The sequence below is a fragment of the Micropterus dolomieu genome, linkage group LG22 (genome assembly GCF_021292245.1).
Source record: "Micropterus dolomieu isolate WLL.071019.BEF.003 ecotype Adirondacks linkage group LG22, ASM2129224v1, whole genome shotgun sequence".
Taxonomy (NCBI): Eukaryota; Metazoa; Chordata; class Actinopteri; order Centrarchiformes; family Centrarchidae; genus Micropterus; species Micropterus dolomieu.
The window spans coordinates 35129792-35142989 of NC_060171.1; the positions used below are offsets into that span (position 1 = coordinate 35129792).

At 39.8% G+C, this 13198-nt stretch overlaps 1 protein-coding gene across 1 annotated transcript in view; it reads right to left on the minus strand.

The window, feature by feature from the left end:
• LOC123962258 (proteoglycan 4-like) overlaps positions 1–12620 on the minus strand; it is a 49556-nt gene extending 36936 nt beyond the window's left edge. Inside the window, exons 1-9 of the mRNA XM_046038285.1 lie at positions 12594–12620; positions 10092–10142; positions 9108–9167; positions 8706–8827; positions 6830–6927; positions 6442–6512; positions 6221–6294; positions 6057–6132; positions 5503–5590 (exon numbers count right to left, since the gene is read on the minus strand). Coding sequence (XP_045894241.1) covers positions 5503–5590; positions 6057–6132; positions 6221–6294; positions 6442–6512; positions 6830–6927; positions 8706–8827; positions 9108–9167; positions 10092–10142; positions 12594–12620 — 667 coding nt within the window. The remainder of the gene's footprint in view (positions 1–5502; positions 5591–6056; positions 6133–6220; positions 6295–6441; positions 6513–6829; positions 6928–8705; positions 8828–9107; positions 9168–10091; positions 10143–12593) is intronic.
• Between the last annotated feature and the right edge of the window lie 578 nt (positions 12621–13198).

The following is a 13198-nucleotide window of genomic DNA, read 5'->3' on the forward strand; positions in this document are numbered from 1 at the left end:
CCTCCACACGCCGCTCATCTGCTGCTGGGAAAATAGAATCGCGGGTGAAAAGATTCTAAACGCAAGTTCTTTTAAATAAAACTGCTGACAAATAAAGTCAGAGCAGACAGAGAGAGACGACAGAGACGTGTGAGCTTGTGTGTCTGACGGGGAAAGGTAGAGCAGATTACTGTAGTCTGTGATTAAACACAAAAATAATTTGGAGAATTAAGAAGAATTAAAATGGTGTGCAATTTATTTTCAGCTCCTTCCAGTGAACATGTTATTTTATAATCAGTGTTTCATTATGATCATACAATTGAGACCAGTGAGAATAGCTAACATTTATACTGGTGCTGATGGGGATCCTAATAAAAATAGATTTTTTCCAATAAATAGTTACAAAAATCTTTGTGTATGCTGTCAATTATAGATCTTAGAAAGTCGGAATCAGCCAAAATTAGAATCACAGGTCAGATCTTTTAAAAAATCAGTAACTGGAATCAGCCAGGAAAATAATCTGTGCAGATCTTATTTCCTACTATATATATATATGTGTGTGTGTGTGTGTGTGTGTGTGTGTGTGTGTAAGAGACAATCTTCTATCCCAGAAGAAACCTAAATTACTATGTAGCCTAGAAGACGCAAGTTATTTAGGATAATATGGCCGCGTGGGGGTGGTGAACCTATTAACTTAAGTCATATTTAAACAATTGCTTTGTGTTGTTGGCCAGAAAAATAATAGTAAGACTTCTCTCCGTGTACACGTATCCTATACAAGTACAATTTTGGCTGTATTATTTGTGTCCCCTTCAAAAATTGCTCTTGATAAATTTTATGTTTATTGTCCCCCCCTACTGTGAGATGAAATTCACGCCCATGACTGTGGGGGCCGGACTTTCAAAAAGAACTGCCATATTCCTGTTTGATATTTTCAACTTTCGCAAAATGAACATTTTAATAGCTTCTATCAGTGTGAACAGACTCCTAAATACATGGCCAAAATCCATAATGATAAGTCTTCATAGTTATGTTATTATTGTTATTATAATCATTAACATTACGACTGTTACCATTAACACTACTATAAACATCTGTACCATTTTTCATTTAGTCTATAGCAACATCACCTTTACTGTCTGTACCTGTCTGTGTGTATATTGTGTAGGCTGCCTCCCTCCCCTCTCTCTCTCCTTCCATCCCTCTCTTTTTCTCTCTGTTCCTCTCCTGCCCTCTCCTGCCCTCTCTCTCTCTCTCTCTCTCTCTCTCTCTCCCTCTCTCTCTCTCCTTCACCCCAAACGGTCGAGGCAGATGGCCGCCCACCCTGAGCCATGGTTCTGCTCGAGGTTTCTGCCTCTTAAAGGAAGTTTTTCCTTGCCTCTGTCTCCTAGTGCTGCTCTTGGTGGGAACTGTTGGGCTTCTGTAAATAACATCATAGAGTATGGTCTAGACCTGCTCTTTTATGAAAAGCGCTGTGAGATAACTGTTGTTGTGATTTGGTGCCTATATAAATAAAATTGAATTGAATTGAATTGAATAGGCTGCTACATGGGTTTACTCAACCAGAAAATGCTCTCAGACCGCAGTCAATGAGTTCACTGAGGAGTGATGGTTAAAATCTGTAATGATTGGCATTAATTTACCGGTTTTGATGCTATTAGGGCCAGTCCACCGAATGGGTGCTATTTGACTGTTGTCACCCTTCCAAAATAAACTTCAACTTTGACATTTTTTCAACACTGAATCTAATAACACACACGATGTCTATGAAGATTCTCAGTCATCCAGGTCATAGTTATCCAACGAAGGTTAAAATCAAGGGCAACTGGACTTGCTTGAAGATACTGGAAGACGTTTCGTCCCTCATCCAAAGGACGTATTCAGTTCTGTGTTAGTTCGTTAGTGTTCCTGGTTGCTGGTGGTCCTCAAACGAGTGTCCTCTGTCCTTCAGATGTAAGTAGACTGCAGAGTCTTGACCTGAGGAGCACTAACAAACCAGCAGTATCAATGACCCGGGCCAACGACCCCACTGAGGTTAAATAGCTGAGTTTCCCTGCCAATCAGTCAGAACTGAAGAAGTCCTTTGGATGAGGGACGAAATGTCTTCCAGTATCTTCAACCAAGTCCAGTTGCCCTTGACTTTAACCTTCGATGGATAATAACACACATGTTAAACTATTTAAAATATTTAATAGTCACTCTCAGGCAAATTTATTTAAACTTTTACAAGGTTTCTAAGTGGAAGATGGCTTCATTTTTCTCACTCCTGTTACCAAAACTTATGTGTCATTCTGAAAACTAAACAATTTAGTAACAGGAATGAGCGCTGTGTAACAGTATGCAGAAATATTCAAATACACGAGGGGGGAAAAACCTTTTATACCAAATGCAAAGAAATGCATGGTACCAATGGATGCATTAGGTCATCTAATTTCATATGATACTAGTATCTTCACTCTGCATTTAGAATTGAGCCCATGAAAAATCTGAAAGATCCCCTCGGGACAAGCACTTAAGGAGGTGAAGAGAGTGTATCTGAGTAACAGGACTGAGTTTTTAGCATAGAATTAGCAAATACATGAGATATAGTGACATGGCATCCATGGTAATAGCACGAGGACGCTGCGCACTTTCTAGTGATTTACCACAAATTTGTATTTTTAAAATAAACAAATTATTAGTAAGTCTAAGAAATAAATTAGGTAACAGGAATGAATATTGTAACTGACCTGCTCCGTCATACTTACAATATCATTAAATATAAGGAAAAGAAAATTAGAAAACTTACTTTTGGTCTTCTCATAAGCTTCAGAAGATGCAGATGATGCAACTTTCTCTTAAACATGGGAGTTGTGGAATGTTTTTTTAGAGGGGGACTGAGTGAAAATTACAAACATTTTATGAAGAAAAAATGTTTAAAGCATAGATGGGATATGGAGTCACTCATAAATGCAAAAAAAAAACTAGATTTCTCAAGTTTGTTTAATTATGATATTACATTGTAGGGACTGGGAACAGGTAACAAATGCTATTTTTCAGTGTTCTAGATCATTTTTATTAATGTTTGAATTGATTTATCTTGCATTTGCAATTATATTAATGTGCAGGGCACTTTGCTTAATAATAAAAAGTATTTTAAAGTTAATTTTTATGCATATTTATACATTTTATGTCCTGGGGACAGAAATGGCACCAATTCGAGCTGCCCGTTATTGTGCATGAGACACCTGTAGTTACTGGTGCTAACAGCAGATGCCTTTTAATAGCATAGGGCACAGACGTCTGGGGCAGCTAAACAAACTATTGTCGGGGAGTAATTGGTATTTTCCATAGTTCTAGGAGCAGTTATGATCTGAATTTATGCTGCACACAACATGAGTCTGCGAACAGCAAAAGGGAAAGGAGCTGGTTACCTGGCTGAGAAGGTGGAGGTGTGCAGCTCTGTATCTAACAGCTCTCTGTGTCTGCTACTCCTGACTGTTGCATTGCTCACTGCCATATTTCAAATTGGTCTGCAGTCAGTAAAAAGCAGACCGGTGATGGGGCAGTGGATGAGACACATGCCTTTGGTGTGAGAGACCCGGGTTCGAGTCCACTGTGAGACACCAATGTGTCCTTGAGGGAGACACTTAACCCCAAGTTGAGTAGCCAGAGGCGTGCTTTGGATAAAAGCTAAATGAGTAAATATCAGTAAACAGTTGAAAATCACGCACGCGTTGACGCATTGTAGCAGTCTACACGACTGACTTACAAACAGATTGCATTTCCTGTGACTACTTCAAAATAAAAGCCGTGTGTTTTGCCCCTTAAATGCTTTTATTGTGAATATGCTGCATTAGTAGTAACTTAATGCAGCATTTTTTCACAGCTTACACTGCATCTTGATAAAGCTGCTGTTCTCCTGCACTTGAAGCCAAAGTGGTGGCAAGTTTTTCCATGCACTTTTTTTTGACTCAGTAAGGGATGTGATGTAGCAAAGTACAATACTTTAAGTAAAAAATACTTAAGTAAAAGTAAAATTACAGATTTAAAAAACAGCTTTAAAAAGTACAAGTACACAAAAAAGCTACTCAGTTACAGTAACGTGAGTAATTGTAATTCATTACTTTTCACCTCTGATAAAAAGTAAACTAGCAAAGTCATGTTAAAAACTAAAAAGTAACTTAGCCAAGGTCTCCCCGACTAAGTTAGCCTTCCCCTAACGTTACATGGGTCTCTCCTCGTAACAGTGGTGGCCACCTACGCTGCGGCCAGACGCCGCCCTGACCCCAGCCTCTTGTCGGATAAAGCAATCGTGGTGGGACAGTCAGACAACACGGCGCGTGCCTGCTCTTCACGCAGAGGACAAAAGCATAACACACCCGGGGCTCAGTTTTCATTATTTCATTCGTCTTTGTTAATGATAATAACCTTGATAGGATCCTTATCCTTAACAGCTTACATGATAAAGTATTTATCGTATGCAAGCCAAACTATAGAGCAAACTCACACTCACAATTAGTGTAATTAAATAGTATTTTTGAACCTGCAACTTATCTAATAGAGAGAGGCATTATATATGGTATTACTTTATCACACATTTACATGAGTTGACAGATAGCATTTAAAGTAATACAAAAGAACTCAGCAGGAACACAGTCTGGCCTAAGTAAAGTGTCTAAAATCTAGAATTACAGTAACTTTTGTTCAACAGAGGAGAAGTGGAAGAAGAGATTATGTCTGACGCTTTTTACTTGCTAAGATCTTGGCTTCTTGCATACCCTGTTGGCTAAGCCTACCCTGTCTTTCAATCCTAGTGACGTCCCTGTCTATTGGCAGTTAAACGAAACTGCAGCTTACATGTATTCCAACGCAGACTTAATGGCCTTTTTATATCTATCTATTACACTATCCATCTCGGCTGGACCTGGGCATTCTAAGGCCCTTATGATGGTTCTGCCTGGCCCGGGCGTTTTAAGACAAACCACACCACTTTATTTAATGAGCTAAAAACATTACCTGGCATTTATTTTGATTCGCTTGTGTGTCATGACTGTGCTTCTTCCTGTCACAGTTGACATTGACGTTAGTGTTTGAAGTCATAGCGTCATCTGCTGCTGCATCTGAGGCACGTAAGGTTGTGTGAGTGGGGATTTTAAAATTGTTTGTGCAACGCAGTCGATGGAGGTACAATTTGGAGTCACCTGCTACAGATGAGCATTAAAAAGCGTAAGGTCGATGCCAAATGTAGAGAGTTTAATAGTTCATGCACTGCCAAGAAATCTTTCACTGAGGTTGGTATTAAAACTGTGTGCTTAGTTTGCAATGAACATGTTGCTGTATTCAAAAACTACAACTTGAGTCGTCACTTTGAGACAAAACAGGAAACACAAAACAAGAAATACAGAAGAAACAGAAGATGTAAAGGTGAGGGAAGCCAAGGGATGTTAGCTAAGCTACAAAAACAGCAAGGTCTTTTTACAAAGCTTCATGCAATGAAGGAAGACAATGTATGTCACAGTTATGTATCAGTAATGTAAGTACCGTCACGTCGTGTTGCATGTTGGGAGTGCCACCTTGTGAGGTACGCACTCTGTTTATCTGCGAGCTTTCTGGTTGCTATGGTGGTTACCTGATTACGATTTACCATTTAGTTTAGAGCTCACAGTTTTGCAGTGGCTGGGTGCGAGATCTGCTCATTTACAAGCCGGCAAACTGCGAGAGCTCAGTCATACTGGCAAGGGTAAGAAGGCACTTTTTGGTCCTCTTATTAAACCATAGAAAAATGCTAAACTTTCAAAAAATTCAGCTAAGTTATGTTATAGAGTCACTGGCATTGGGTTGATCAGTCACATTATTAATAAAATCTTTTTTTTTTTACATTGTGTCACCTTTTGCACAGGGTATAAAATTCTTCTTCTTACATATTTAGTGCATCTTCTACATTTTCTGTCAGTGTGCAGGCAGCTTTTCCATTAATGCCATTGTGGACTTTGTCTGCACGCACCTCTCTTCTTTTAAAATTCAAGAGCGCAAACCCTTTTACAATTCTTTAAAAACAGAAAAACACATACAAATGAACTAATAAGAAAGCGTACCAGTTTGAGTTCTTTGCAGTAGATCTTGGTAAACCACTGGTTGAAAGACAGAGCTGCAACTGTTAATGCCAAGTCCCTGAGAGGAAAGTTGAGGAGAAATGAGATGAATTTGTAAGGAGTATGCAAGGTAAGATTGGATGAAACAGAACAGTACTGTGTCTCACCTGCTGTCTAAGTGGCTGAAGTCCTGCAGGTTGAAATGTCTACACTTGTTGATGTAGTAGATGTTGTCAACATCCTGCCAAAACAGTTAACCATGCCTTATTTGGATTCACCAGTGCTAACATTTTAGTTACTGGGAAGTGGCTGTAAAGTGTTGAATAAGTAGTTTATGGCAAAATTTCCTTGTAAAGTGTTTGTATGTTGCATTACAGTAGTTACTTACCCACTGAATCTCCTCTCTAAATGTCATCTCATTGAAATCACACAGAGCAGCATAGGTATCAGAGAATCCTCCTGGGGAACACACATTCAAACACACTATCGATCTGCAAAAACATGGGTCTCCTTGAAACGCAACTCAATGATCATCTTGCTAAATTTGCAAATCTGCTACTTACAAATAAGTACAAAAACATTACTTCTACTAGATACATGGCTAATATTGAAATCACAAGGTAAGGTCAACTAACAGGTGATGGTCAGACACCAGTCTGTCAAAAAGCTGACAATGTTATATTCAGCTTCATCAGAGTACAAATGGCTTCTTACATGTCAACATAGACAATGACAATATAGCCAAAGACCTGTACTGTAAAATTCAAGGCACATACCACAGGGGCCAGGCTGACTATTCAGCTGCTCTTCTATTACACCAGTCAGTGTGAGGAGTCTTTGCTGGAGATCTGGAGGAATTGTCTTTAACAGCTTTCTGAGGATTGAAGGGCAACAAATATATTGTTTAAGACTGACATACTGTATAACAAGACAAATGGCCCTACCGTCCACCCGGCGCACAGCAAGTGTCAAAGCAGTGTTTCCAACCAACGCAGTAGTCATTTTTCCATGCAGCAAGCATGTTGTGTAAGTAGCAAATGTACTTGCAACCATCTGTGCGCCCATTGGTCTTAAAATGAGGTGTGGTTTGTTGACGCTTGCTATCTTGAGGCAGCAGAATGTGAATGCACCATTAAGCAACAAAAACTTGGCGCAGTATTTTCCTGTTATTTAAAGGGTGCATTATTCAGACAGCAAGATGCGCAGGCATAGGCGACTTTTAGTGATCGCACTTATATCAGCCTTCTTCTAAATTTATGTCATTCTCTCGCTAATTTGGTTTTCAGAAAAGAAGGCAGTGGGGGCAGGAGGCAGACAGGGCACCTGTATTTAACACTGACACGTACCAGCTAAAAGAGAGGCGGCTAAAAGGAGCACATATTGGCACAGTAGCATCCTGGCTCTCGTTAAATCTACATCTGTCCACTGCAGAGGCTCTATCCACCTGGAGGAGTAACTTGTATAAATTTGTGTATTAGTACAGTATTATAACATTAAATAAATAGTTTAATGTTAGTATAACACTAACGTATTTGGGCTATAAGGTAACACTTTATTTAGTTAATGTCTGCCTACAGATTGTTTATCGTAGCTCTATTTGTAACATTTCAAAAGCTCATTAGTTGAGATTCAACATTTCAACTGATTCACAAATAAAACTGTTTTCTGTCTTGTTAAGATATGATTAGGGCTAATATTAGTGATTCATTATACGTATAGATAATAGTATCCTATATAGCTTACCACTATTATAATATTAATTCCAATTACAGCAGTTCCATTATGATACGTTCTCATTCATTAAATGTGTGTGTGTGTGTGTGTGTGTGTGTGTGTGTGTTCATGTCGGAATGTGGAAACATGTACAGTACTACAAAGATGTGTTGGATTGTCATTGTCATCCAAGTATGCTGAAACAGTTTGAAGCTTTCTATTACAAAGTGATTTTGTACACACACACAGTTTGTGCACCGGAGATCCACCCCCTTGATAAGTGACTTGCAGGAAAGCAAATCCATCAGGAGTAATATTTTTCCATACCGTGTTTTGTTTACAAGCAATGCAACACATTAAAATTTCAATATATGAAACTGTGCACTCATATTAGCTCGACTGAGGCATGGAAACAGTCTCAGTTTAAATATAATTCCTACTGTTCACCTTATTTTTTAGAATAAATTTCAATGGATGTGAGTTTTAATTACAAAACAAATTAAATATGATTCCCCATTAAACTGTACAACATAGTTTTGGCATTCTTTTGCAAAAACAGATATCTCTGTTTTTTTATTATCCTAAATCATAGTTCTTTTTGTGTGTGCTCCAGGGAGTATCAATCAAACAGGATATCTCATTTTTATTAAGGAGCTATATGTAGTTTTAATAATGAAATTACTTAATTGTGTGAATCCACTTCTGTTTCCTCTGTTTCCTCTGATGGCCAGAATGTATATTAATTTGCCACCCATCTCTTTACTGGGTGGAAAGTGAATATTTTAACCTCATAGGTTTCAGCATCTGCAACTGGACCCAAAAGAGGGATACTGTATGTAAAGACAGAAATTCTAATTCTGCATGTAGAATATGAGGTAATAGCGGATCTGCTCACTGGTGTGCATTCAGACATGTAACAGGCTTTGGAGTTAGACCCACCCTGGAGACGAATCAGGGAAGATCCTCTTCAGTGAAGCAGTCATGTGACTGACCATGGCCTCAAGATCTTCAACATGTAACACACTGAAAGACAGAGTCTGCCTGTCTGTCTCCAACACAATCTGCAACACACAGATTACATCATACCCTTACGATGCTTACTTTCAGGAAAACATGTTTTTGGCTTTACAGCTATAGAAACTGAAATATTTAATCTCAAAATATTTCACAATATTTACTGTATATTGCTCTCCTATATAATGGCCACCAGTGCGTTACTGAGGAAAAGACAGGTTGAACAACAGGTCAACGGGGTAAAATATATGCTAACAAAAAAGAAAAAAACGATGATTACATATTATAAAAGTTTGATTTTGATAAGAAATGACAGTAAGAGTGTACCTGTGTGAGACTTTGAATGTTGATGGAACATATCTCCAGGTAGCTGAAAGTGCTCTCCACCTGTACACAGACAACATCTTCCATCATCTCTCAAGCTTTGATGCCTTTGTCCTAAAACCAGCCTGTCATCACCAGTAAAACAACCCTATCTATATTTTCCCACAGAGAACTCTGCTCTGAACTGACTGAAAACAGCTGTTTGGAGTCCAGCCGGGAAATGCACATCATATAACGCTCGCCAAGCAGCTACTCCAACACGCCCTCAAAAACACCGGTGGAAAAACAGTGAGCTGCAGCACACAGCTCTCCTCTCCCTTCCAAACACTAGCTACCCTCCAGGCAGTCAGTGGACATAAAGTTGTTCCTGTGATGTAGAGACAGAGCTCAGTTAAAACTTCATGGATGAAAGATACTTTTGTTACAGATTAATAACTCACCACTCTGAAACTCTTGCTCCAGTCTATGTTACCAAGCTGGTAAGAGAAACATGTACAGCTGAGCCGAAGCTGTGTTTAGCAGCTTCTCACTGACCCGCCCTTCTCTGCTTCTGATTGGCTAGTAGTCCTTAACTACAAACTACCCATGTGCAACTCCCAACAAAGATGATTTAGAGACAAGATGTATCACTCCATAGCTAAAATGAAGCCTTCAACACAGGGTGAAAAGAGGAGCTGCAGCTAAAACTATTAAATATATTTCACACAAAAGGAAAAAAATATAGAAAGGTCCAGAAGAAATGTAAGTAGCATAACTTTGCAACCCTTTTGCAACACTCCTGCAATCCCAATCAATGAATGCAATCCCTCAGCTTTATCTTGTGATACATAAAAGAGGTCAGAATAATCCGTTTAATAGGTCAAAACAAGTGAGGAAAAAATAAATAATATAAAATGCCACATATTTCAAACATCATCATAAAATATGTTAAAGGGTGTTTGTGTAATTGGTTTGGTTTAGAGATTTTAATATGTGATTGTGATTTACCCTGGCAGGTTGCTTGTTTATAACCAGGTAACCTCTCCATAGACTCAGTACCTAAGACAGAGAGACATGGTTAGAAGGAGAGACAGACAGATATGGGACAGACAGGCCAATGGTTGTATGTTGCTTTTGATGTACAGTACCAGGGTTATTATGTTTTAATTTGTGTTAATTTGAGGTTTTAAAATTACATTTGCCTAACCGGGAATCATCACCTTATTGTGGTGGAGAAGTTTGTGTCCCTATGAACCTGAGTTCTGTGTTATTTGGAGCTTGGTGCTCCTGGTAGGGTCTCCCATGAAAAAGTGGTCTTGGCGGAGGGGCCAGACTAACAATAACAATATAGACATATTTACAAATAGTGCAGTGAGCAGAATGCAAAGGATGCAAGAGTAAAGTTATTATTATCATTAATTATGTACTTGTCGGAGGTGGATGTGATATGCAGGTACACATACACATGCATGCATACATGTACACATGTAGACAGTGCGATGGAGCATAGTGCAAGGATGCTGGAATAAATAAGATAGTATTTTGTGCAAGTGTTATGAACTTGAGGTAGGTGGGTGCACAGGAATTGTTCCTGACACTGTGAGTCAGAAATCAGCTGTTCATCAGAGTGATGGCTTGTGGGAAGAAACTGTTCCTGAGTCTGTTGGTTTTGGTGTACAGTGCTCTGTTGCGCCTCCCAGAGGGGAGGAGCTGGAACAGGTTGTGTCCGGGGTGAGATGGATCTGCAGTGATGTTACCTGTCCATTTCCTGACTCTGGAAATGTATAAGTCTTGAATGGAGGGCAGGTTGGCACCGATGATCTTTTCTGCGGTGTCCGTTGTAGTCTGCTCCTGTCCTTTGTGGTGGCAGATCAAAACCAGACAGTGATGGAGGTGCAGAGGACAGACTGGATGATGGCTGTGTAGAAGTGGATCAGCAGCTCCTTAGGCAGGTTGAGCTTCCTGAACTGACGCAGGAAGTACATCCTCTGCTGAGCCTTCTTGATGATGGTGTCAGTGTTGGGCTCCCACTTCAGGTCCTGGGATATGGTGGAACCCAGAAACCTGAAGGATTCCACAGCAGACACAGGGCTGTTGAGTATGGTGATGGGGGGCTCCTCCTGAAGTCCACGATCATCTCCACAGTTTTGAGCGTGTTAAGCTCCAGGTTGTTCTGACCGCACCAGAGAGCCAGCTGATCAACCTCCCGTCTGTAGGCTGACTCCTGAGGTGCAGTCGTTGGTGTAGAGGGAGAAGAGCAGTGGGGAGAGCACACACCCCTGGGGTGCGCCAGTGCTGATAGTCCGGGTGCTGGATGTGATGTTCCCCAGTCTCACCTGCTGACTCCTGTCAGTCAGGAAGTCTGTGATCCACTGACAGGTGGAGGCTGGCACAGTGAGCTGGGTGAGTTCGGTGCTGAGGATGTCCGGGATGATGGTGTTGAACGCCAAGCTGAAGTCCACGAACAGGATCCTTGCATATGTCCCTGGAGAGTCGAGGTGTTGCAGGATGTAATGCAGTCCAAAGTTGACTGCATCATCCACTGACCTGTTAGCCCTGTAGGCAAACTGCAGGGGGTCCAGCAAGGGGCCTGTAATGTCCTTCAGATGGGCCAACTCCAGTCTTTCAAAGGACTTTATGACTACAAATGTCAGGGTGACAGGCCTGTAGTCATTTAGTCCAGAGATGGAGGGTTTTTTGGGATGAAGTCCAATATTTATTTATTTGTTTATTTATTTTTTTTATTTTTATTTTTTTTATTATCTTTTATTGAAAAAGCATGTTGAATTTCACAATTGTTCGACATATGGAGTACATTACGTTGCTTTACCATTTTTAACTTTCTATTACATTAACATCAGAACTCAGGTGTGGGTGGGGGGGAAACCAAATTACTTCCACAATGTTATTCATTTTACCTTTCGAATCTGTGCACATTTAGTAAGAAGCAGCAGTGTTTACAAAAAAAAAAATCAGATCTAACAGGCTTAACATATTCCGTCCACTTGGACCATATCCTATAGAAAGTGTCCCTCTGCACTTTGAGTGAAAAGGACAGTTTTTCCATTGTGTAGATTTTTATCCAGTCCTCAGTTGTTGGAGGTTCTGGTTTGAGCCATCTCCTCGTTAGAGCCTTTTTACTTGCTGCCAATAGGATGTATAGAAGTTTCTTGTCCTTCCAGTCCAGTTTATCCGTTGATACATTACTTAGGTATAGGGTTTCAAAGGTAAATGGAAAAACAAGTGCAAAAACATTCTGTATATGCTCATGAATTCTAGACCAATACCGAGAAATAACTCGGCAGTCCCAAAAAATGTGGAAATGGTTGGCACCAACCCCCCCACATCTCCAGCAAGTATCTCCAATGCCCCGATACCTTTTCTGAACAGGGGTGATAAAAAATCTCATTACACTTTTCCAACAACATTCACGCCATACATTAGAACCAGTTGTAACCCATTGTATCTCGCATATGTGTTCCCAACATTCTTTTGTGATTTTCACATTACCTTCTTTTTCCCATTTCGCCTTGACATAGTGTGTGCTGTCTTTTTTACGCCGCAGGATGCTGTTGTATAACCTGGATATAATTTTGTTTTGTGCCCCTAATCGTCATGCTGGTTCGGGGTTAAATCTGAATCGTACGCACACCATTTTAGGATTTTTGAAGTGTCTTCCAAACCACAAATCTTAATTGCTTCATTCCAAGCAGCTATCATTACATGTGAAATGGGTTCGTCTGTTAAAAGAATCTTATTCTGCAATTTGATGTCAGCTAATAAAGCTTTAACTGGTATTGCTTCAACAGTTGTCCCCTCCACATCTTTCCATCCTGCAGTGTAATATGAAGAACACAAACATATTAACGGTCTTAACTGTGCAGCACAATAGTATTCTCGTAAACAAGGAAGACCACGACCTCCTTTATCTTTCTTCAATTGTAAGGTTTTATAATTATTTCTTATATAAGGATTTCTTCCTTTTCCAAATATATTTCGACAGCATTCTATCCCACTCTACAAATTGTTTTTGAGGTATGAATATTGGTAAGCACTGGAATAAGTAGAGCATTCGGGGGAGAATATTTAATCTTATTGAATCAATCCTGGAACGT